Source organism: Vidua macroura, chromosome 35 (genome assembly GCF_024509145.1).
Source record: "Vidua macroura isolate BioBank_ID:100142 chromosome 35, ASM2450914v1, whole genome shotgun sequence".
NCBI classification, from domain to species: Eukaryota; Metazoa; Chordata; class Aves; order Passeriformes; family Viduidae; genus Vidua; species Vidua macroura.
The window spans coordinates 1,165,001-1,190,426 of NC_071605.1; the positions used below are offsets into that span (position 1 = coordinate 1,165,001).

Here is a 25,426-nt window from a genome sequence, read left to right on the forward strand (position 1 = left end):
GGATGCAGCTGGACACGGAAGTTGGTGACTTTGGCTGTGTGAGAGGCCACCAGCTCCTCGTCCATCTCTCCTGCACATCCTTGGCAAGGAGTGGGGCCACCACCCCCAAACCTCTGTCCCTGGGGCAGATCTGCCCTGTGGGGTTCCCAAAATCACCCCAAACCTCTGTCCCTGGAGCAGCTCTGCTCTGAAGTTCCCAAAATCACCCCAAACCTCTGTCCTAGGGGCAGATCTGCTCTGTAGGGTTCCCAAAATCACCCCAAACTGGGGCAGCTCTGCTCTGTGGGGTTCCCAAAACCACCCCCAAACCTCTGTCCTAGGGGCAGATCTGCCCTGTGGGGTTCCCAAAATCACCCCAAACCTCTGTCCCTGGAGCAGCTCTGCTCTGATCTTCCCAAAATCTCCGTCCCCGGGACAGCTCTGCTCTGAAAGGGTTCCCAAAACCACCCCAAACCTCTGTCCCTGGGGCAGCTCTGCTCTGTGGGGTTCCCAAAATCACCCCAAACCTCTGTCCCTGGAGCAGGTCTGCTCTGATCTTCCCAAAATCTCCGTCCCCGGGGCAGCTCTGCTCTGAAAGGGTTCCCAAAATCACCCCACACCTCTGTCCCTGAGGCAGCTCTGCTCTGTGAGGTTCCCAAAGTCAACCTGGGGCAGCTCTGCTCTGAAAGGGTTCCCAAAACCACCCCCAAACCTCTGTCCCAGGGGCAGCTCTGCCCTGTGGGGTTCCCAAAATCACCCCAAACCTCTGTCCCAGGGGCAGCTCTGCCCTGTGGGATTCCCAAAACCACCCCCAAACCTCTGTCCCTGGGGCAGCTCTGCTCTGAAGTTCCCAAAATCACCCCAAACCTCTGTCCCCGGGGCAGCTTTGCTCTGTGGGGTTCCCAAAATCACCCCAAACCTCTGTCCCTGGAGCAGCTCTGCTCTGAAGTTCCCAAAATCACCCCAAACCTCTGTCCCTATGACAGCTCTGCTCTGTGGTGTTCCCAAAATCACCCCAAACCCCTGTCCCAGGGGCAGCTCTGCTCTGTGGGGTTCCCAAAATCACCACAAACCTCTGTCCCTGGGGCAGATCTGCATTGTGGGGTTCCCAAAATCACCCCAAACCTCTGTCCTAGGGGCACATCTGCCCTGTGGGGTTCCCAAAATCACCCCAAACCTCTGTCCCTGGGGCAGCTCTGCTCTGTGGGGTTCCCAAAATCACCCCAAACCTGGAGCAGCTCTGCTCTGTGGGTTTCCAAAAATCTCCCCAAAATCTCTGTCCCAGGGGCAGCTCTGCCCTGTGGGGTTCCCAAAATCACCCCCAAACCTCTGTCCCAGGGGCAGCTCTGCTCTGTGGGGTTCCCAAAATCACCCCAAACCTCTGTCCCTGGGGCAGATCTGCCCTGTGGGGTTCCCAAAATCACCCCAAACTGGGGCAGCTCTGCTCTGAAGGGGTTCCCAAAATCACCCCAAACCTGGGGCAGCTCTGCTCTGTGGGGTTCCCAAAATCACCCCAAACCTCTGTCCCAGGGGCTGCTCTGCTCTGATCTTCCCAAAATCTCTATCCTTGGGGCAGCTCTGCTCTGAAAGGGTTCCCAAAATCACCCCAAGACTCTGTCCCTGGGGCAGCTCTGCTCTGAAGTTCCCAAAATCACCCCAAACCTCTGTCCCAGGGGCAGCTCTGCTCTGAAGTTCCCAAAATCACCCCACACCTCTGTCCCTGGGACAGCACTGCTCTGAAGTTCCCAAAATCACTCCAAACCTGGGGCAGCTCTGCTCTGTGGGGTTCCCAAAATCACCCCAAACCTCTGTCCCTGGAGCAGCTCTGCTCTGATCTTCCCAAAATCTCCGTCCCCGGGGCAGCTCTGCTCTGAAAGGGTTCCCAAAATCACCCCACACCTCTGTCCCTGAGGCAGCTCTGCTCTGTGAGGTTCCCAAAGTCAACCTGAAACCTGGGGCAGCTCTGCTCTGAAAGGGTTCCCAAAACCACCCCCAAACCTCTGTCCCAGGGGCAGCTCTGCCCTGTGGGATTCCCAAAACCACCCCAAACCTCTGTCCCTGGGGCAGCTCTGCTCTGTGGGGTTCCCAAAATCACCCCAAACCTAGAGCAGCTCTGCTCTGTGGGTTTCCAAAAATCTCCCCAAAATCTCTGTCCCAGGGGCAGCTCTGCTCTGTGGGGTTCCCAAAATCACCCCACACCTCTGTCCCTGGGACAGCACTGCTCTGAAGTTCCCAAAATCACCCCAAACCAGGGGCAGCTCTGCTCTGTGGGGTTCCCAAAATCACCCCAAACCTGGAGCAGCTCTGCTTTGTGGGTTTCCAAAAATCTCCCCAAAATCTCTGTCCCAGGGGCAGCTCTGCTCTGTGGGGTTCCAAAAATCACCCCAAGACTCTGTCCCTGGGGCAGCTCTGCTCTGAAGTTCCCAAAATCACCCCAAACCTCTGTCCCTACAACAGCTCTGCTCTGTGGGGTTCCCAAAATCACCCCAAACCCCTGTCTGTATGACAGCTCTGCTCTGTGGGGTTCCCAAAATCACCCCAAACCTCTGTCCCTGGAGCAGCTCTGCTCTGAAGTTCCCAAAATCACCCCAAACCTCTGTCCCTATGACAGCTCTGCTCTGTGGTGTTCCCAAAATCACCCCAAACCCCTGTCCCAGGGGCAGATCTGCATTGTGGGGTTCCCAAAATCACCCCAAACCTCTGTCCCCGGGGCAGCTCTGCTCTGTGGTGTTCCCAAAATCACCCCAAACCTCTGTCCCCAGGGCAGCTCTTCTCTGTGGGGTTCCCAAAGGCAACCTGAAACCTGGGGCAGCTCTGCCCTGTGGGATTCCCAAAACCACCCCCAAACCTCTGTCCCTGGGGCAGCTCTGCTCTGAAGTTCCCAAAATCACTCCAAACCTGGGGCAGCTCTGCTCTGCGGGGTTCCCAAAACCACCCCCAAACCTCTGTCCCTATGACAGCTCTGCTCTGAAGGGGTTCCCAAAATCATCCCAAACCTGGGGCAGCTCTGCTCTGTGGGGTTCCCAAAATCACCCCAAACCTCTGTCCCTGGAGCAGCTCTGCCCTGTGGGATTCCCAAAACCACCCCCAAACCTCTGTCCCAGGGGCAGCTCTGCTCTGAAGTTCCCGAAATCACCCCAAACCTCTGTCCCTACAACAGCTCTGCTCTGTGGGGTTCCCAAAACCACCCCCAAACCTCTGTCCCTGGGGCAGCTCTGCTCTGCGGGGTTCCCCACATTCCTTTTCCAGTTCCTCTGTGCTCCCAAATTTCTTTCCAGAGTCTGGTGGAGGGGAGGCCGCAGAGGCCCAGGTGACCCCTGGGACATGGGCGAGGCCCGAGCGGCCTTTGGGGTCAGAATTAAACCCCAAATCCTCGACCCGCAGGGACCGGAGACCAACATGTCCATGGACCAGATTCCATCCCCTGCTCAGGAATCCTCCTCCGCTCTTCCCAAAGCTTCCCCCGCCCTGCCAGGGAACAATTCCTAATTCCCAAAATCCCATCCAGACCTGCCATCTGGCAGTGGGAAGCCATTCCCTGTGTCCTGTCCCTCCAGGCCTTGTCCCCAGTCCCTCTCCAGCTCTCCCGGAGCTCCTGTAGGGACCGGATCCCACTCACCAGCTCCCGCATGCAGGATTTGAGCCTCTCCCGGTCCAGCCTCGTGCGGGACGAGTGGTGCTGGTCCTTGTCAGCCAAGGTCAGGAAGCGCCTGTGGGAAAAGAGGATTCCCATGGGAACCCTTCCCGAAGTTCCCTTCCCACCCCGCCAGCCTGGCCACGTCCCTGGAAAACGCTCGAATTCCCGCCAATCTCCATCAAAACCGTGGATGAGAGGCTGGATTGCACCGCGGACTCGGAGTCAGGAAGGGACATCAGTGTCATCAGGGCCACCAGGTGCCACACAGAATTCCCAGAATTCACACAATTCACCAGGTTGGGAGAGACCTCCAAGAGCATCGAGTCCAACCCAGCCCCAACAGCTCAACTCAACCCTGGCACCCAGTGCCACATCCAGGCTTTGTTAAACACACCCAGGGATGGTGACTCCACCACCTCCCCGGTCCCTGGGAATTCCCAAAATTCCCAGAATTCACAGAATCACCAGGTTGGGAAAGACCTCCAAGAGCATCGAGTCCAATCCAGCCCCAACACCTCAACTCAACCCAGTGCCACATCCAGGCTTGTTTGAAACACGCCCAGGGATGGTGACTCCACCACCTCCCCGGGCAGCCATTCCAGAACTTTATCACCCTTCTGTGAAGAACTTTTCCCTAATACCCAGCCTCAGTTTCCCCTGGTGCAGCTTAAGGCTGTGTCCTCTGGCTCTGCCAGTTCCTGGAGAAGGAGCCCAACCCCAGCTGGCCACAGCCACCTTTCAGGCCACCAGCCTGTGGAGGCCACAGGACTGACGTTTCCACCGCTGCTTTGGGGTGTTTGGGGTGCAAGATGGAAGCGCCATGCGCCAGCCCGAGGCAAAAGATCCGGCACGGTGCCGGTGTCATGGAATGTTGTCCCATCATCCCGAGGACGGGATCACCTGGGATCCCAGAGGATGGAGAGGTGACATTCCCGCTGGGAGCAGGGACCCGCACGGTGCCGCCCTTGCCACGTGTCACTCACAGGCAGCCGCTGCTCAGCTCCTCCAGGACCCCTCGGAGACGGCGCTCCGGGTGCGGCTTCTCCGTCTTGATCATCTCCTGCACGTCGTTGAGGCCCTCCTCCTGCAGCACCGACGGGGACAGCGTGAGGGGTGGGGGGGCTGGGAAACACCTGGGGATCACCTGGGGATCACCTGGGGATCACCTGGGATCATTTGGGATCACCTGGGCTGGGAATCACCTGGGATCACCTGGGCTGGCAATCACCTGGGATCACCTGAGCTGGGCATAACCTGGGATCACCTGGGCTGGGAATCACCTGGGAATCACCTGGGCTGGGCTGGAAATCACCTGGGATCACCTGAGGATCACCTGGGATCATCTGGGCTAGGCTGGGAATCACCTGGGAATCACCTGGGCTGGGCTGGAAATCACCTGGGATCACCTGGGATCATCTGGGCTGGGAATAATCTGAGATCACCTGGGATCACCTGGGATCATCTGGGCTGGGCTGGGAATCACCTTGGATGACTTGGTATTACCTGGGGATCACCTGGGATCACCTGGTATCATCTGGGCTGGCTACAAATCACCTGGGATCATCTGGGCTGGGCTGGGAATCACCTTGGATCACTTGGGATTACCTGGGGATCACCTGGGGATCATTTGGGATCATCTGGGATCACCTGGGCTGGGCATAACCTGGGATCACCTGGGCTGGGCTGGGAATCACCTGGGATCACCTGAGGATCACCTGGGATCATCTGGGCTGGGAATCACCTGGGAATCACCTGGGCTGGGCTGGAAATCACCTGGGATCACCTGGGATCATCTGGGCTGGGCTGGGAATCACCTTGGATGACTTGGTATTACCTGGGGATCACCTGGGATCACCTGGTATCATCTGGGCTGGCTACAAATCACCTGGGATCATCTGGGCTGGGCTGGGAATCACTTGGGATCACCTGAGGATCTCCTGGGATCACCTGGGCTGGGAATAATCCGAGATCACCTGGGATCACCTGGGGATCACCTGGGATCATTTGGGATCATCTGGGATCATCTGGGCTGGGAATCACCTGGGATCACCGGGGATCACCCTGGCTGGGAACCACCTGGGAATCACCTGGGCTGGGCATCACCTTGGATCACCTCGGCTGGGCTGGGAATCACCTTGGATCACTTGGGGATCACTGGGATCACCTGGAGATCATCTGGGCTGGGTTGGGAATCACCTGGGATCACCTGGGCTGGGCTGGAAATCACCTGGGATCATCTGAGGATCATTTGGGATCATCTGGGCTGGGTTGGGAATCACCTGGGATCACCTGGGATCATCTGGGAATCACCTGGGATCATCTGGGCTGGGCTGGAAACCACCTGGGATCACCTGAGGATCACCTGGGCTGGGTTGGAAGTCACCTGGGATCACCTGGTGTCATCTGGAATCAACTGGGCTGGCTAGAAATCACCTGGGATCACCTGAGGATCACCTGGGATCATCTGGGCTGGGCTGGGAATCACCTTGGATCACTTGGGATTACCTGGGGATCACCTGGGATCACCTGGGATCACCTGGGCTGGAAATTACCTGGGATCACCCGGGATTACCTGGGGATCACCTGGGATCACCTGGGATCACCTGGCCTGGGAATCACCTGGGATCACCTGGGATCATCGGGGCTGGGCTGGGAATCACCTGGGATCACCTTGGCTGGGAATCACCTGGGAATCACCTGGGCTGGGCTGGAAATCACCTGGGATCATCTGAGGATCACCTGGGATCATCTGGGCTGGGCTGGGAATCACCTGGGATCACCTGGTGTAATCTGGGATCAACCGGGCTGGCTAGAAATCACCTGGGATCATTTTGGATCACCTGGGATCATCTGGGCTGGGCTGGAAACCACCTGGGATCACCTGAGGATCACCTGAGATCACCTGGGATCATCTGGGAATCACCTGGGAATCACCTGGGCTGGGCTGGAAATCACTTGGGATCATCTGAGGATCATTTGGGATCATCTGGGCTGGGCTGGAAATCACCTGGGATCACCTGGGATCATCTGGGCTGGGAATAATCTGAGATCACCTGGGATCACCTGGGATCATCTGGGCTGGGCTGGGAATCACCTTGGATGACTTGGTATTACCTGGGGATCACCTGGGATCACCTGGTATCATCTGGGCTGGCTACAAATCACCTGGGATCATCTGGGCTGGGCTGGGAATCACCTTGGATCACTTGGGATTACCTGGGGATCACCTGGGGATCATTTGGGATCATCTGGGATCACCTGGGCTGGGAATCACCTGGGATCATCTGGGCTGGGCTGGGAATCACTTGGGATCACCTGAGGATCTCCTGGGATTACCTGGGCTGGGAATAATCCAAGATCACCTGGGATCACCTGGCGATCACCTGGGATCATTTGGGATCATCTGGGATCACCTGGGCTGGGAATCACCTGGGATCATCTGGGCTGGGAATCACCTGGGATCACCTGGGATCACCCAGGCTGGGAATCACCTGGGAATCACCTGAGCTGGGCATAACCTGGGATCACCTGGGCTGGGCTGGGAATCACCTTGGATCACTTGGGGATCACTGGGATCACCTGGAGATCATCTGGGCTGGGTTGGGAATCACCTGGGATCACCTGGGATCATCTGGGAATCACCTGGGATCATCTGGGCTGGGCTGGAAACCACCTGGGATCACCTGAGGATCACCTGGGCTGGGTTGGAAGTCACCTGGGATCACCTGGTGTCATCTGGAATCAACTGGGCTGGCTAGAAATCACCTGGGATCACCTGAGGATCACCTGGGATCATCTGGGCTGGGCTAGGAATCACCTTGGATCACTTGGGATTACCTGGGGATCACCTGGGATCACCTGGGATCACCTGGGCTGGGAATTACCTGGGATCACCCGGGATTACCTGGGGATCACCTGGGATCACCTGGGATCACCTGGGCTGGGAATCACCTGGGATCATCTGGGGATCACCTGGGGATCACCTGGGATCATCGGGGCTGGGCTGGGAATCACCTGGGATCACCTTGGCTGGGAATCACCTGGGAATCACCTGGGCTGGGCTGGAAATCACCTGGGATCATCTGAGGATCACCTGGGATCATCTGGGCTGGGCTGGGAATCACCTGGAATCATCTGAGGATCATTTGGGATAATCTGGGCTGGGTTGGGAATCACCTGGGATCTCCTGGTGTCATCTGGGATCAACTGGGCTGGCTAGAAATCACCTGGGATCACCTGAGGATCACCTGGGATCATCTGGGCTGGGCTGGGAATCACCTTGGATCACTTGGGATTACCTGGGGATCACCTGGGATCATCTGGGATCACCTGGGCTGGGAATCACCTGGGATCACCTGGGATCACCTGGGATCATCGGGGCTGGGCTGGGAATCACCTGGGATCACCTTGGCTGGGAATCACCTGGGAATCACCTGGGCTGGGCTGGAAATCACCTGGGATCATCTGAGGATCATTTGGGATCATCTGGGCTGGGCTGGGAACCACCTGGCCTCCCCACCCTCACAGGGAAGAATTCCATCCCAATATGCTGCCCAAATCTCCCCTTTTCCAGTTTGTACCCATTCCCTGGCTCCTGTCCCTCCAGGTTTGTCCCCAGTCCCTCTCCAGCTCTCCTGGAGCTCCTTTAGGCTCTGGAAGGGGCTCTGAGCTCTCCCTGGAGCTTTCCCTTCCCTGGCTCTGCCACACGAGTGCTTCACCCCTCCAGCCCAGGTGACAAAGCCTCCCCACCCCTGCTCCCTTTTCTGGGGACATCCGGATCCACAGGATTCTCAAGGAGCTGCTGGAATTTGGTGATTCCACACTGGGAATGTTGCCCTTTTCAGCCACTGTCCATCCTTGCTTTTCAGGGAGCCTGGCTGTGGCTGTGCCTGGCACCAGCCCCGGGTCCCAGCTGTGTCCCCCCAATCCCTCTACCCCTCCCTGACCATCCCTGTCCATCCCTGACCATCCCTGTCCCTCCACCCCTTCCTGTCCATCCCTGTCCATCCCTGACCATTCCTGTCCATCCCTGTCCCTCCACCCCTCCCTGTCCACCCCTGTCCATCCCTGTCCATCCCTGTCCATCTCTGTCCATCCCTGTCCCTCCACCCCTCCCTGACCATCCCTGTCCACCCCTGTCCATCCCTGTCCATCCCTGTCCACCCCTGTCCATCCCTGACCAGCCCTGTCCACCCCTGTCCACCCCTGTCCATCCCTGTCCATCCCTGACCATCCCTGTCCACCCCTGTCCACCCCTGTCCATCCCTGTCCACCACTGTCCACCCCTGTCCACCCCTGTCCCTCCACCCCTCCCTGACCACCCCTGTCCACCCCTGTCCATCCCTGTCCATCCCTGTCCACCCCTGTCCATCCCTGACCAGCCCTGTCCACCCCTGTCCACCCCTGTCCATCCCTGTCCATCCCTGACCATCCCTGTCCACCCCTGTCCACCCCTGTCCACCCCTGACCATCCCTGTCCACCCCTGTCCACCCCTGTCCAGCCCTGTCCACCCCTGTCCATCCCTGTCCATCCCTGTCCACCCCTGTCCACCCCTGTCCATCCCTGACCATCCCTGACCATCCCTGTCCACCCCTGTCCACCCCTGTCCCTCCACCCCTCCCTGATCACCCCTCCCTGTCCATCCCTGTCCACCCCTGTCCCTCCAACCCTCCCTGTCCACCCCTGACCACCCCTGACCATCCCTGTCCATCCCTGTCCATCCCTGACCATTCCTGTCCATCCCTGTCCCTCCACCCCTCCCTGTCCATTCCTGTCCATCCCTGTCCATCCCTGTCCACCCCTGTCCACCCCTGTCCATCCCTGTCCATCCCTGTCCATCCCTGACCATCCCTGACCATCCCTGTCCATCCCTGTCCATCCCTGACCATTCCTGTCCATCCCTGTCCCTCCACCCCTCCCTGTCCATTCCTGTCCATCCCTGTCCACCCCTGTCCACCCCTGTCCATCCCTGTCCATCCCTGACCATTCCTGTCCATCCCTGACCATCCCTGTCCAGCCCTGACCATCCCTGTCCATCCAACCCTCCCTGTCCATCTCTGTCCATCCCTGTCCCTCCAACCCTCCCTGTCCATCCCTGTCCCTCCACCCCTCCTTGACCACCCCTGTCCATCCCTGACCACCCCTGTCCATCCCTGACCACCCCTGTCCATTCCTGTCCATCCCTGACCACCCCTGTCCATCCCTGACCACCCCTGTCCATTCCTGTCCATCCCTGACCATCCCTGTCCAGCCCTGACCATCCCTGTCCATCCAACCCTCCCTGTCCATCTCTGTCCATCCCTGTCCCTCCAACCCTCCCTGTCCATCCCTGTCCATCCCTGTCCCTCCACCCCTCCCTGACCACCCCTGTCCATCCCTGTCCATCTCTGTCCATCCCTGACCATCCCTGTCCCTCCACCCCTCCCTGTCCATCCCTGTCCACCCCTGTCCACCCCTGTCCACCCCTGTCCACCCCTGCCCACCCCTGCCCATCCCTGACCAGCTTGTCCGCGATCTTGTCCATGATGTTGGCGTTGTAGAGCCGGCGCCGCTGGTCCTGCCACCAGCTCCGGATGTAGATGCAGGGCTTCTTCTCCAGGTAGGGCAGGTGGAAGTAATTCCTGCAAGAGGAGGCAGGAGAGACGCTCCGTGGGGGTGACAATCCCGGCCTGGAGCAGCCCCCATCCCACCCCCCCACGCCGTGGTGGGAAGGGGGATGCGGCAGCTCAGGAGAAGGAGGGAGGCGGCCTCAGCTGCATCCTGGAGAGCAGAGGCTCCGTTTCTCCCGAGGCCATTCCCAAAACCAGGCGCAGCATGGATGGGTGCAGTGGCCAGGGGCTGCCCCTGGATCCCTGGGAGAGTCCAAGGCCAGGGTTTGGAGCAATCCGGGATGTGGCAGCAGCTCTCTGGCCGCAGAGAGCAGGCACAGACTTTCCCAGGCATGGTGCCGGGAAAAGGCAGCGAGAAGAGCAGGGCAAAGAATGATAAACAATCCTTATCTCCACCTGCTGCACCTGGCGTTTGCGAACATGCGGAATGCGCTACGGAGATTTGTTTACCAAAGGGTAATTAATTTGTTAATTAGCCAGTGGTGATGGTGTTTGATTGAAGGAACAATCAAGTCCAGCTGTACCGTAACTGTCTATAAAAGCAATGGGTTTCTTAATAAAGATTAATCAGCCTGCTGTAATTGTGGAGTCTGTGCTAATTATTACCTGGCTGAGGGCCTGTTGCAACGATACTGGGCCAGTGGGATGTGTCGGGGTTGGAACTGGATGATCTTTGAGATCCCTTCCCACCCAAACCATCCTGGGATTCTGAAACATCCCACGCTGGGACGATCCTTGGGATCCTTTCCCACCCAAACCATCCTGGGATTCTGAAACATCCCACGCTGGGATGATCTTTGAGATCCCACCAAACCATCCTGGGATTCTGAAACCTCCCAGCTGCTGAAACATCCCACATTGGGATGATCTTTGAGATCCCTTCCCACCAAACCATCCTGGGATTCTGAAACATCCAATGCTGGGATGATCTTTGAGATACCACCCAAACCATCCTGGGATTCTGAAACCTCCCAGCTGATGAAACATCCCACATTGGATCCCTTTGAGATCTGATCCTACTAAACCATCCTGGGATTCTGAAACCTCCCAGATACTGAAACATCCCACACTTGGATGATCTTTGAGATCCCACCAAACCATGCTGGGATTCTGAAACCTCCCAGCTGATGAAACATCCCACGCTGGGATGATCTTTGAGATCCCTTCCCACCAAACCATCCTGGGATTCTGAAACATCCCACACTTGGATGATCTTTGAGATCCCACCCAAACCATCCTGGGATTCTGAAACCTCCCAGCTGCTGAAACATCCCACGCTGGGATGATCTTTGAGATCCCTTCCCACCAAACCATCCTGGGATTCTGAAACCTCCCAGCTGCTGAAACATCCCACGCTGGGATGATCTTTGAGATCCCATCCCACCAAACCATCCTGGGATTCTGAAACATCCCACGCTGGGATGATCTTTGAGATCCCTTCCCACCCAAACCATCCTGGGATTCTGAAACCTCCCAGCTGATGAAACATCCCACACTGGGATGATCCTTGAGATCCCATCCCACCAAAACATCCTGGGATTCTGAAACATCCCACGCTGGGATGATCCTTGAGATCCCACCAAACCATCCTGGGATTCTGAAACCTCCCAGCTGATGAAACATCCCACACTGGGATGATCCTTGAGATCCCATCCCACCAAAACATCCTGGGATTCTGAAACATCCCACGCTGGGATGATCCTTGAGATCCCACCAAACCATCCTGGGATTCTGAAACCTCCCAGCTGCTGAAACATCCCACGCTGGGATGATCTTTGAGATCCCTTCCCACCAAACCATCCTGGGATTCTGAAACATCCCACGCTGGGATGATCTTTGAGATACCACCCAAACCATCCTGGGATTCTGAAACCTCCCAGCTGCTGAAACATCCCACGCTGGGATGATCCTTGAGACCCCATCCCACCAAAACATCCTGGAATTCTGAAACCTCCCAGTTCCTGAAACATCTCATGTTGGGATGATCCTTGAGATCCCTTCCAACCCAAACCATCCTGGGATTCTGAAACTTCCCAGCTGCTGAAACATCGTACGCTGGGATGATCCTTGAGATCCCACCAAACCATCCTGGGATTCTGAAATATCCCAGCTGCTGAAACATCCCACACTGGGATGATCTTTGAGATCCCTTCCCACCAAACCATCCTGGGATTCTGAAACCTCCCAGCTGCTGAAACATCCCACGTTGGGATGATCTTTGAGATCCCTTCCCACCAAACCATCCTGGGATTCTGAAACCTCCCAGCTGCTGAAACATCCCATGTTGGGATGATCTTTGAGATCCCACCAAACCATCCTGGGATTCTGAAATCTCCCAGTCGCTTAAACATCCCACGTTGGGATGATCCTTGAGATCCCTTCCCACCAAACCATCCTGGGATTCTGAAACATCCAATGCTGGGATGATCTTTGAGATCCCACCAAACCATCCTGGGATTCTGAAACCTCCCAGCTGCTGAAACATCCAATGCTGGGATGATCTTTGAGATCCCACCAAACCATCCTGGGATTCTGAAACATCCCACACTTGGATGATCTTTGAGATCCCACCAAACCATCCTGGGATTCTGAAACCTCCCAGTCGCTGAAATATCCCACGTTGGGATGATCTTTGAGATCTGATCCCAGCAAACCATCCTGGGATTCTGAAACCTCCCAGTCGCTTAAACATCCCACGTTGGGATGATCTTTGACATCCCTTCCCACCAAACCATCCTGGGATTCTGAAACATCCCACACTTGGATGACCTTTGAGATCCCACCAAACCATCCTGGGATTCTGAAACCTCCCAGCTGCTGAAACATCCCATGCTGGGATGATCCTTGAGATCCCACTAAAACCATCCTGGGATTCTGAAGCCTCCCAGCTGCTCCAAGCCCTGCCCAACATGTCCTTGGAACAGCGATGGTGCAGCCGAAGGAAGGGTGATCCATACTTTTGGAGCCATGAAGTGCTGGAAATCCAGCACCTGGAAAGGGGAATCCTGCTGCACCTGGGATCAGCAGGAATCAAATCCAGCTCCAGCCATTCCCGGGTTTTCCCACCAGGAGATGTCAGCAGAGCCCCGTGGTGGAGCGGGGGGCCCCCACCCGCAGCTCCCAGAGGATGGAGATTTTTGGATAAACAGGGTGGGAGAGGCCCCAAAACATCGGAACTTCTCATCTCCCCTTGGGATACAGCTGGACAAGGAGCTGAGGAACAGAGGAGGGAATTCCAGGGGGATTTATCTATGTTGGATATTGATGGAAAAAAGGGAAAGAATTCCAGGGGCATTTTTCTGTCCTGGGTATTGATGGAAACAAGTGAAAGAATTCCAGGGAGACTTTTCTGTGCTGGATATTCATGGAAACAAGGGAAAGAAATCCAGGGAGACCTTTCTGTGCTGGATGTTCATGGAGACAAGGAAGGGAATTCCAGGGAGACTTTTCTATGCTGGATATTGATGGAAAGAGGGAGAGGATTCCAGGGGCATTTTTTCTGTCCTGGGTATTGATGGAAACAAGTGAAAGAATTCCAGGGAGACTTTTCTGTGCTGGATGTTCATGGAAACAAGGAAGGGAATTCCAGGGAAACTTTTCTGTGCTGGATCTTGATGGAAAGAGGGAGAGAATTCCAGGGGCATTTTTTCTGTCCTGGGTATTGATGGAAACAAGTGAAAGAATTCCAGGGAGACTTTTCTGTGCTGGATGTTCATGGAAACAAGGAAAGGAATTCCAGGGAGGCTTTTCTGTGCTGGATCTTGATGGAAACAAGGGAGGAAACCCCAGGGAGACTTTTCTCTGCTGGATATTGATGGAAAGAGGGAGGGAATTCCAGGGAGACTTTTCTGTGCTGGATATTGATGGAAAGAGGGAGAGAATTCCAGGGAGACACCTATCTTCACTGGATATTCTTTTCCTGATTTATTTAACCAGACAGTGAATTCAGTTAGCACCAACCTGCCGCTAAAACTTGATGAAAACCCTCTTCAAGTGAATCTCATAAACTTAAATCCAATTTTCTTTCTTATCCCAGTCCCTGGAATGCAAATCCTGACCTCCCCAGGCACATCTCACCAGGCAGAGGATTTGAGCCTTTTTATCCCAGTTTCCTGCCCTGCCCGATGCATTTGCAGATTTTTCCCGCAGTTTTTCCATCTGGGATCACGACACTGATGAGGCCACCACTGACCCATGTCCCTAAACCAGGACAGTCCCCAAAGGCCACACAAGGTGGACACGCTGACCAGTGCCCAGGTGGACACACTGACCAGTGACCAGGTGGACACACTGACCAGTGCCCAGGTGGACACACTGACCAGTGCCCAGGTGGACACACTGACCACACAAATCCAGGTGGACACCCTGACCTGTCCGTGCCCAGGTGGACACACTGACCAGTCCCCAGGTGGACACAGTGACCACACAAATCCAGGTGGACACACTGACCAGTGACCAGGTGGACACACTGACCACACAAATCCAGGTGGACACACTGACCTGTCCATGCCCAGGTGGACACACTGACCACACAAATCCAGGTGGACACACTGACCAGTGACCAGGTGGACACACTGACCACACAAATCCAGGTGGACACAGAGATCTGTCCATGCCCAGGTGGACACACTGACCTGTCCGTGCCCAGGTGGACACACTGACCAGTGCCCAGGTGGACACGCTGACCTGTCCGTGCCCAGGTGGACACACTGACCAGTGCCCAGGTGGACACGCTGACCTGTCCGTGCCCAGGTGGACACACTGACCAGTGTCCAGGTGGACACAGTGACCACACAAATTCAGGGGGACACGCTGACCTGTCCGTGCCCAGGTGGACACACTGACCTGTCTGTGCCCAGGTGGACACGTTGACCAGTGCCCAGGTGGACACACTGACCTGTCCATGCCCAGGTGGACACGCTGACCTGTCCGTGCCCAGGTGGACACACTGACCAGTGCCCAGGTGGACACACTGACCTGTCTGTGCCCAGGTGGACACACTGACCAGTGCCCAGGTGGACACACTGACCTGTCTGTGCCCAGGTGGACACACTGACCAGTGTCCAGGTGGACACACTGACCACACAAATCCAGGTGGACACACTGACCAGTGACCAGGTGGACACACTGACCACACAAATCCAGGTGGACACACTGACCAGTGACCAGGTGGACACACTGACCACACAAATCCAGGTGGACACACTGACCACACAAATCCAGGTGGACACCCTGACCTGTCCATGCCCAGGGGGACACACTGACCTGTCCATGCCCAGGTGGACACACTGACCACACAAATCCAGGTGGACACGCTGACCACACAAAACCAGGTGGACACACTGACCCAGTGCCCAGGTGGACACAGAGATCTGTCTATGCCCAGGTGGATACACTGACCAGTGTCCAGGTGGACACACTGACCTGTCCATGCCCAGGTGGACACGCTGACCTGTCTGTGCCCAGGTGGATACACTGACCAGTGCCCAGGTGGACACACTGACCTGTCCATGCCCAGGTGGACACACTGACCTGTGCCCAGGTGGACACACTGACCACACAAATTCAGGGGGACACGCTGACCTGTCCGTGCCCAGGTGGACACGCTGACCAGTGCCCAGGTGGACACACTGACCTGTCCATGCCCAGGTGGACACGCTGACCTGTCCGTGCCCAGGTGGACACACTGACCAGTGCCCAGGTGGACACACTGACCTGTCCATGCCCAGGTGGACATGCTGACCTGTCCGTGCCCAGGTGGACACACTGACCAGTGCCCAGGTGGACACACTGACCTGTCCGTGACCAGAGGCTTCATGGGCTGGGATGAAGAAACGGAAACCAGCTCTCCATCCTCGCCACCTTCATCCTCGCTGGAATTCTGGAGCAGCTCCGACTCCTCCTCGTCCCCATCCCCTCCATCTTTCTTCCTCCGCAGGAGGGGTCTGCTGGAGCCATCCACCTGGTTGCCATAGTTACCTCGAGGAGAAAAAAAACCGAGACGGGATCGATTCACAGCGTTATAACTCCCAGCTCTGGGACTGAACTCGGGTTGGGAAAAGTTTTCTCTGCTGGAATCACAGAGAACGTTGGAGTTTGACTTCCTGGAATCACGTCCAGGAGCTGGAAATTAGGGAGAGGGGTCTGTGCCCTGCTCCTGTCCCCTCTCAATCCCCTGGGAATCCCCTGGCACGTCCGGAGCAGGAAACTGGGATGGAAGAGAGGGATCAGCTCCCCTGGCCGCAGCCCAGCAGGCACAAAATGGGATCCCACATCCCTCGTGCCCACGGAGGAGCCATTCCCCGCTCCCCAAACCCTCTCGGAGCAGGGGTTGGAATGGAAAACCGGGAATAAACCCCACCCCCATCTTTGGATTCTGACTTTCACCACCGTCACGCTCCCCAAAAAAAAACAACCAACCTATGGTGACCTCAAAGTTAATGGGCTTGTCCCCAATCTTCCTGTCGATCATGGTGGCCTCCAGGAAGGCTCCGAAGAGGAAGAATTCCTCCATCTTCCCGCTGCAGTTCTGCAGTAGAAAAGAGATCCCAGGGCTGAGGGTTGGGGCCAGAGGGAGAGACAGGTCCCGTCCCTCGGGATGGCGTTTCCAAAGGGACCGCGAGGGTTTTGTCTCCCATCTCTTGGCTCGTTGTGGAGAGTGTTTTATTAAAGATTTCATCTTAATATCTTTTAATTAAAGACAACCTTGAGCTGTGTTGGGATCCGTCAGCCCTTGCCCAGGAGGGGCTCTTGGGGACATTCAGGAATGCAGTTCACTGAACTGATCAAACCACACAAATCCAAGGTGCCTGGGTGCTCCCGTGGAATTGGAATGGTTCCGTTTCCAGGTGGTTTCATTCCCCCTGGCTGGGAAATAAACGAGATCCTTGGCTTCTGATTGAAACCCATCAGGATAAGAGTGGGATAACTGGAATTAGGGGACGAGGCACTGTCTGTGTGTGTTTCCCACTTGGAGAAACATCCCTGAGTTCAGGAGATGATAGAAATGATGGAATGGTTTGGGTGGGAAGGGACCTTAAAAATCATCTGGTTTCATGGGCAGGGTCACCTTCCCCTATCCCAGGGTGCTCCAAGCCCTGTCCAACCTGGCCATGGACACTTCCAGGGATGGATCAGCCCCTGGGACAGCTGTGCCAGTGACAACAAATGTCACTCTGACATTCCCAGCGCTCCTGAGGGAAGTGAGCACTGGAATGATCCTAAAACCCGAAATCCTGCAAGACTGACTTCCCTTGCTCTGTGAGATCCAGAACAGCTGGGGCAACGCTTGAAATCGCAGAATTCCCAGAATTCACAGAATTCACCAGGTTGGAAGAGACCTCCAAGAGCATCGAGCTCAACCCAGCCCCAACACCTCAACTCAACCCTGGCACCCAGTGCCACATCCAGGCTTGTTTTAAACACACCCAGGGATGGATGGTGACTCCACCACCTCCCCGGGCAGATGATTCCCGTATTTTATCACCCTTTCTGTAAAACACTTTTTTCCTAATTTCCTCAATTCCCCTTGGTGCAGCTTAAGGCTGTGTCCTCTGGCTCTGTCAGTTCCTGGAGAAGGAGCCCAAGCCCAGCTGAGCACAGCCACCTTTCAGGAGCTGTGGAGAGTGATGAGGTCACCCCTGAGCCTCCTTTTCTCCAGGCTGAACACCCCCAGCTCCCTCGGCCGTTCCTCACAGGGTTTGTGTTCCCAGCCCCTCTCCAGCCTCGGGTTTGTGTTCCCAGCCCCTCTCCAGCCTCGGGTTTGTGTTCCCAGCCCCTCTCCATCCTCGGGTTTGTGTTCCCAGCCCCTCTCCAGCCTCGGGTTTGTGTTCCCAGCCCCTCTCCAGCCTCGGGTTTGTGTTCCCAGCCCCTCTCCAGCCTCGGGTTTGTGTTCCCAGCCCCTCTCCAGCCTCGGGTTTGTGTTCCCAGCCCCTCTCCAGCCTCGGGTTTGTGTTCCCGGCCCCTCTCCAGCCTCGGGTTTGTGTTCCCAGCCCCTCTCCAGCCTCGTTGCCTCCTCTGGATGTGCTCGAGTGTCTCAACATCCTTCCCAAACTGAGAGGCCAGAACTGGACACAGCCCTCGAGGTGTGACCTCACCAGTGCCCAGTGCAGGGGCAGAATGAGCTCCCTGCTCCTGCTGGCCACGCCATTCCTGACACGGGAAAATCCTCAATTTATGAGACCAAAGGTAACAACCCAATATTCCCAAGACCCCAAACTGCCCCCCCCCCGGATGCTGTGGGGTCACGGGGACATTGGAAGGGTCACAGGGGGACTTACGTCAGCCACCGCCGTGGCCTGCTCCACCTGCACCTCAGTGGAGCTGTTGATCTCGGGGTTGGTGGTGTCCAGGATCTCCACGGCCAGGCCCAGCAGGAGCCGGGCACGGAAGGAGACGCCCTCGCCCAGGCCCTCGTTGAGCTCCTGGTGCTCGTCCATGAGGGTGTAGTTCCGCGTGGAGCCGTACATGTTCACCCAGGCGGGCCCGAAGGTGGGCAGGAAACCTGAGGGGGTGGAACGGGCAGGCGGGAAGGGGATGGAGAGGGAAAAGGGAATGTCTTGGCACCCGTGGTCGGCGTCACTTTCCTGGTCTCTGTGCGGTGACACGGGCTGGGATATGTTCTTGTGTGCCCACGGAAGTGAGCTTGCCGCCATCCGTGGAGACAGTTTTCAGGGAATCCCGGGATAATTTGGGTTGGGAAAGAGCTCCCAGCCCATCCAATCCAACTGTGCCCAATCCCCACCTTGTCCGCAGCCCAGGGCTACTGAGTACCACATCCAAGCCTGGCATGGGCACTCCAAACCTGCCTGGGCAGCCCCTGCCAAGCCCTGACCGCCCTTTCCATGGAGAAATTCCTCCTGGTGTCCAACCTGGCACAACCAGGGTGAGTGGAAGGATTTAAGTCTTTTACCTCAATCTCCTGCCTCATGCATTTGCAGGAGATTTTTCCGGCAGTTTCCCCCTCGGATCCCAGCACTGCCAAGGCCACCACTGCCCCATGTCCCCAAGTGCCACATCCAAATGGCTTTTAAATCCCGCCAGGGATGGAAACTCCACTTCAATTTCCAGGAAGGAGTTTTCCTGATATCCACCCTGAGCCTGCCCTGGCCCAGCCTGAGGCCATTTCCCCTTGGCCTGTCCCTGTTCCCTGGCAGCAGAGCCCGACCCCCCCTGGCTGTCCCCTCCTTTTAGGAAGTTGTGCAGAGCCACAAGGTCCCCCCGGAGCCTCCAGTTTTTTTTTTTGGAGGGGGAATTTGCAGGGAAGGCAGTGATGGGAACTGGGCAGGTCTTCAGCAATTCCCCATTTTGAGGGTCGAGGAAGGAGAACGCCCCCCGTTCTCCAGTCCCACATCTGGTTCCCCATCTTTCCCCTCAAATGCTCATCCACCCAGGGAGTTTTTGGAAGAGCAAATTGTTCTGGGGTGTCTTTGCTTTCAGGTATTGGCTGAGGGCTTGTGACAAATCTTGGTTTTCAGGGCATTGGTCCAGGAACCTCTCACATTTCAGGACACCAAGGTCTCTCCAGATGGGCACCAAGGAATTCCAGGGGTGGGAAGGAGCCTGGAACACTTTGGGAGCTCTCCCATTCCAACTTTACCTTTGTCCCCTTCGTTGGAGACCTTCCTCAGATCGATGAAATGGGTCCCGATGGCCACGTCATTGACCTTGTCCGAGTCCCGGATCTGGACCTTGATCCGTTTGCACAGCGGGGGAAACATCTCTGTGAAGACGATCTGCTCGTTCCAGAGGGGCTCGTAGCTGCTCTTCTGTATGGAAGTCTTTCCCTGGGAATTGAGAAGAGACGGATATCAGACAAGGGTTGATAAGGGACGAGGGATGCGGGACTCCGGGCGGCTCTTCAAGATGCAGCTTGTTGTGTCCAAGACGTTACAGCGGCCCAGGGTCGGGGGATGTTGGAACCCTGGGTGCTGAGAATTTTAAACCTCCTGTGCTGAAAGGCACAGACCCCCAGGAGAGCACTGCATTTGGCCTGGGGCTGTGGAGAACGCTTCCAAACCTGATTGATAGCGCTGGGATTACGGGTGTGGAGTGTGGCTAGAAGTGTGTGGTGCCACAGGGTGAAAAAATTTAGGTTTGGGGTTTTAGTATACGGTGACACATGGGAGCCAAGATGGAGAATTTTGGGCGTGGGTTAGACGTCTTTGTTGCACCTTCTTCTTCGTGGATCTGTGTGGTTTTCTCTAAATGGGTGAAAGAAGTCCATGTTTCGGGTTTTGGGTGATCATAACTGGGTTAGAAGCATAAATAATATAGATGACAACTGGTTTTTGGGTAATTGGGACTTAAATAGCCTTGAACGGACGCCATTTTAGCTCACTTTTCTCGACTTGTTAGGGAGAGCTCACCTCTCGTGAGTTTGTAATAGATAAGGGTAATAAACTTTGGAGTGAGACTGCAAAAACAACATTTCCTGAGTATTATTCATGCTGACCTTGGAGAAAAAAAGTGTTAGTGTTCGGGAACAAATAATCACGGAATATGATTATATGCAGGTGCTTTTATTGAAGAGCTCTGGGAATCAGGGGTACAGACCCAACTCTGACTCCGACATGGCTCTCGAGCTGAATGTATTTCATATTCTATTGTTATATAACTTACATATTAATTATTAAAGTTTTATTGTTCTATTGTATACACTGACCTTATTCGAGCATGAATCTCTCGTGACCTTTCTCAAGGCCCTGACCACAGTTTCTCATGATTATTCTTACGATTAAACAGGAATTATATTTAATTACCTAACAATTATATAATTTATCATATCCTGGCCACACAGGTGCAGTTCTAGCCAGTACAAGGCCTGTACTTTCCCAGGGTATTTTCCCAGGGCCTACTAAGCCTAACTTTCCTTCTAACTCGCCAAATCCCCATGGTTTTAAAACCCTTTTACTATCAAAAGAGCCTGGATTTCCAACAGTGGGTGACAGAGCCGGCTGTCAGCTCCAGCTGGTGACAAGCCTGAAGACCCTTTAATTTTGGTTACATTGCATTATGTATTTTTCTTTTCTGAGCATCTTAACATATGATCGACCAATCAATACCTTTACTTGTTGCCCTGATTTTTGTGTTAAGTTTTCTTTTATAGCTCTTTTGAAAGTTTTAAAGGTCTCATAAAACTTCTTCAGCCTTCTGATCTGTTTACATATTTCTACTGGAGTTCTCACCCGCTGTTCACGTAAACAATGATTGCTTTGCGTTCTTCTTTGTGGGAGAAGAGAATTGACGGACTCTTGGTTTGAACAGTGTGGTTGGGGAGGTGGTAACTCCATCCTCCAATCCACGGTCACCTCTGGAATTCTATAAATACCAGATATTTGAATAAAAGTTTCTCTTTTTTTCTCCTTTGAACTTACCAAGTGCCTGTGTACTCGCTTCGTGTCCAAGAGCGGCACTCTACTATTACCTGTCACAACTACTGTCATTGCCACACTGTGCTCACTACTATCCAGTCACGTGAGTTAGTACGTCGCAGTTTAACCTTAAAGTTGTTTTTTCAGTTTTCTTGCAGTGGAACATTCTTAGACCCTTTTTCTGCTTGCCACACCGACGTGCCTTGCTTGCCCGTGGAATCTTTCTGCTTGGTAAAAACATCTTTCTGTTTGCGGTCAGCTCATCCTTTGCTCTAAGACATAAAATCTCTTTCCAACTCGACTTAAAACCTTCGCTTTCTTAGTCATCCGCTAAGACTGGCCCAGCAAATCTCAATTTACAAATCTATTGGTTTTTGTATCAAAACTTGCTTCCTTCTCTGTTCTTTTCTCAGGTCCTACATTCAGAGATCTTTCTGCCAAGCATGAATACCTGTTAAAATTTCTTGTCGAAATTTCATCCTTCCCAAAGGATGGGAAGTTTGGATCTCTATCCAAACTATCCCTCACCACCCGAGCTGCTCCCTTCCGCCCACTCCGCTGTTTCCTGAGTCAGGAATTCTCCTCCTCAACTGGAGAGGGCTCAAAGCCATCCCAGAGAGCGAAAACAAGGTGACACCACGCCCATCTCGACGTGTCAGGTGACACCACGCCCATATTGATGTACCAGGTGACACCATGCCCATATTGATGTGCCAGGTGACACCACACCCATCTCGAGCTGCCAGGTGACACCATGCCCATATTGATGTGCCAGGTGACACCACGCCCATCTCAACGTGCCAGATGACACCACGCCCATCTCGACCTGCCAGGTGACACCAAGTCCATCTCGACCTGCCAGGTGACACCATGCCCATATTGACGTGCCAGGTGACACCACGCCCATCTCAATGTGCCAGGTGATACCATGCCCATCTCGACCTGCCAGGTGACACCACGCCCCTCTTGACCTGCCAGGTGACACCAAGACCATCTCAACATGCCAGGTGACACCACGCCCATCTTGATGTACCAGGTGACACCACGCCCCTCCTGACGTGCCACGTGACACCATGCCCATCTTAATGTGCCAGGTGACACCACGCCCATCTCAACATGCCAGGTGACACCATGCCCATATTGACATGCCAGGTGACACCACGCCCATCTCGATGTACCAGGTGACACCACGCCCCTCCTGACATGCCACGTGACACTATGCCCATCTTAATGTGCCAGGTGACACCACGCCCATCTCAACATACTAGGTGACACCACGCCCCTCTTGACATGCCAGGTGACACCACACCCATCTCAACATGCCAAGTGACACCACGCCCATCTCAACATTCCAGGTGACACCACACCCATGTCGACATGCCAGGTGACACCACACCCATCTTAATGCGCCAGGTGACACCACGCCCATCTCAACATTCCAGGTTACACCACGCCCATCTCGACGTGCAGGTGACACCACACCCATCTCGATATACCAGGTAACACCACACCCATCTTAATGTGCCAGGTGACACCACGCCCATCTCAACATACTAGGTGACACCACACCCCTCTTGACATGCCAGGTGACACCATGCCCATCTCAACATGCCAGGTGACACCACACCCATGTCGAAGTGCAGGTGACACCACGCCCATCTCGATATACCAGGTGACACCACACCCATCTTAATGTGCCAGGTGACACCACGCCCATCTCAATGTACCAGGTGACACCAAGTCCATCTCAACATGCCAGGTGACACCACGCCCATCTCAACGTGCCAAGTGACACCACGCCCATCTCAACATTCCAGGTGACACCACGCCCATGTCGACATGCCAGGTAACACCACGCCCATCTCAACATGCCAGGTGACACCACACCCATCTTAATGTGCCAGGTGACACCACGCCCATCTCAATGTACCAGGTGACACCAAGTCCATCTCAACATGCCAGGTGACACCACGCCCATCTCAACGTGCCAAGTGACACCACGCCCATCTCAACATTCCAGGTGACACCACGCCCATGTCGACATGCCAGGTAACACCACGCCCATCTCAACATGCCAGGTGACACCACACCCATCTTAATGTGCCAGGTGACACCACGCCCATCTCAACATTCCAGGTGACACCACGCCCATGTCGACATGCCAGGTAACACCACGCCCATCTCGATATACCAGGTGACACCATGCCCATCTTGATGTACCAGGTGACACCACGCCCATCTCAATGTACTAGGTGACACCACACCCATCTTAATGTACCAGGTGACACCACGCCCATCTCAACGTGCCAGGTGACACCACGCCCATCTCAACATTCCAGGTGACACCACGCCCATGTCGACATGCCAGGTAACACCACGCCCATCTCAACATGCCAGGTGACACCACACCCATCTTAATGTGCCAGGTGACACCACGCCCATCTCAACATTCCAGGTGACACCACGCCCATGTCGACATGCCAGGTGACACCACACCCATCTCGATATACCAGGTGACACCATGCCCAATCTCGACGTGCCAGGTGACACCACGCCCATCTCAATGTACTAGGTGACACCACGCCCATCTCGATGTACCAGGTGACACCACGCCCATCTCAGCATGCCAGGTGACACCACGCCCATCTCAACATACTAGGTGACACCACGCCCCTCTTGACATTCCAGGTGACACCACGCCCCTCTCGACGTGCAAGGATGACCGAGCCCATCTATGGCCGCCTGCTGGTGTCACCTCCTGTGGTCACCCCGGGTCCTCCCCGCTCACCTTCTGCCCCGCGAAGGCCACCTGCACGTAGGGGTCCACCAGGTCCTTGTTCTCCCCGATGAGGGCCTTCTTGACGTTGGCCATGATGCTGGTGTTCATGCGCGGCAGCCCCTCGGCGCGGTAGATCTTGACGTAGAACCGAGCCCACTGCCGCTCCGGGGGCACCCCGTCTGGGAGCAGCAGGTTCCTGGAATGTCAGTGGACGGAGCTGGGAACAGCTGCTGGGGTGGGGTGGTCAGGGAACACCGAAGGTTGGGTGGGATGACCTCAAAAGACCTTTCCCAACCTTTGTGGTTCCGTTAAAGACCGAAGAGAAGCTGCTCCATTTTCCGAGCACTTCCCACTTCCCCTTCCGCTCCCACCCCATTCCATAGAAATGGAATGAATGGGATTTTGGAAGAGTTGCTTTTTCCTTATCGAGGGGAGCTCGGGGGATTATTTCTGGGGATGAAATTAACTCCATCCATTGGTTTTTTTGGGTATGTGGCTTTCCTCCTCTGCGGGAATAGATGAGCCCGTGGGAATGCTGTGAATAAAATATTTCTAGGGGAATTCTAGGAATTGCTGGAGTTGTCCATGACTGGTGGAAAGTGTCCCTGCCCATGGCAGGAGGGTTGGACCAAGGTGATCTTGAAGATCCCTTCCAAAGCAAACCATTCCAGGATTTTAGGAAAAAGTAGGTGAATATCACCACTACAGCATGGAATGAAGCCCAAAGTACTGGAGGTGGTTCCTCAAACCCCAGCAAGTCAGGAGAGCTGTGCTGGTGGTTTCTGACTGTTAATGGCTGGACTCAATCCCAGAGGTCTTTCCCAACCTAAACCATTCCATGATTCCATGTGGGGAGACCCTCAGAGGCAGATCTGAAATGGGGATATTTATTTAGCTGGAAAAGTTCTGGGGCTGGAATCAAAAGTCTTAAAGCTCCTGATTTTTGTTCCGTGACCTTTGAGATGTTCTAGGCAGTCCAGTATCCCTGTCCACACACACAGCCTGGGAAACCTCGTCCACACTTCCCTGCTCTGCCTTGGGTTGTGAGAT

The 25,426-nt window shown here is 55.2% G+C and overlaps 1 protein-coding gene across 1 annotated transcript in view; it reads right to left on the reverse strand.

Moving 5' to 3' along the window:
• The window catches only part of OTOF (otoferlin), a 148,924-nt gene that overhangs the window by 55,629 nt on the left and 67,869 nt on the right, over window positions 1-25,426 (reverse strand). The window contains exons 13-20 of the mRNA XM_054002151.1: window positions 24,386-24,572; window positions 19,824-20,010; window positions 18,505-18,728; window positions 16,646-16,754; window positions 16,021-16,204; window positions 10,117-10,237; window positions 4,600-4,700; window positions 3,599-3,689 (exon numbers count right to left, since the gene is read on the reverse strand). Coding sequence (XP_053858126.1) covers window positions 3,599-3,689; window positions 4,600-4,700; window positions 10,117-10,237; window positions 16,021-16,204; window positions 16,646-16,754; window positions 18,505-18,728; window positions 19,824-20,010; window positions 24,386-24,572 — 1,204 coding nt within the window. The remainder of the gene's footprint in view (window positions 1-3,598; window positions 3,690-4,599; window positions 4,701-10,116; window positions 10,238-16,020; window positions 16,205-16,645; window positions 16,755-18,504; window positions 18,729-19,823; window positions 20,011-24,385; window positions 24,573-25,426) is intronic.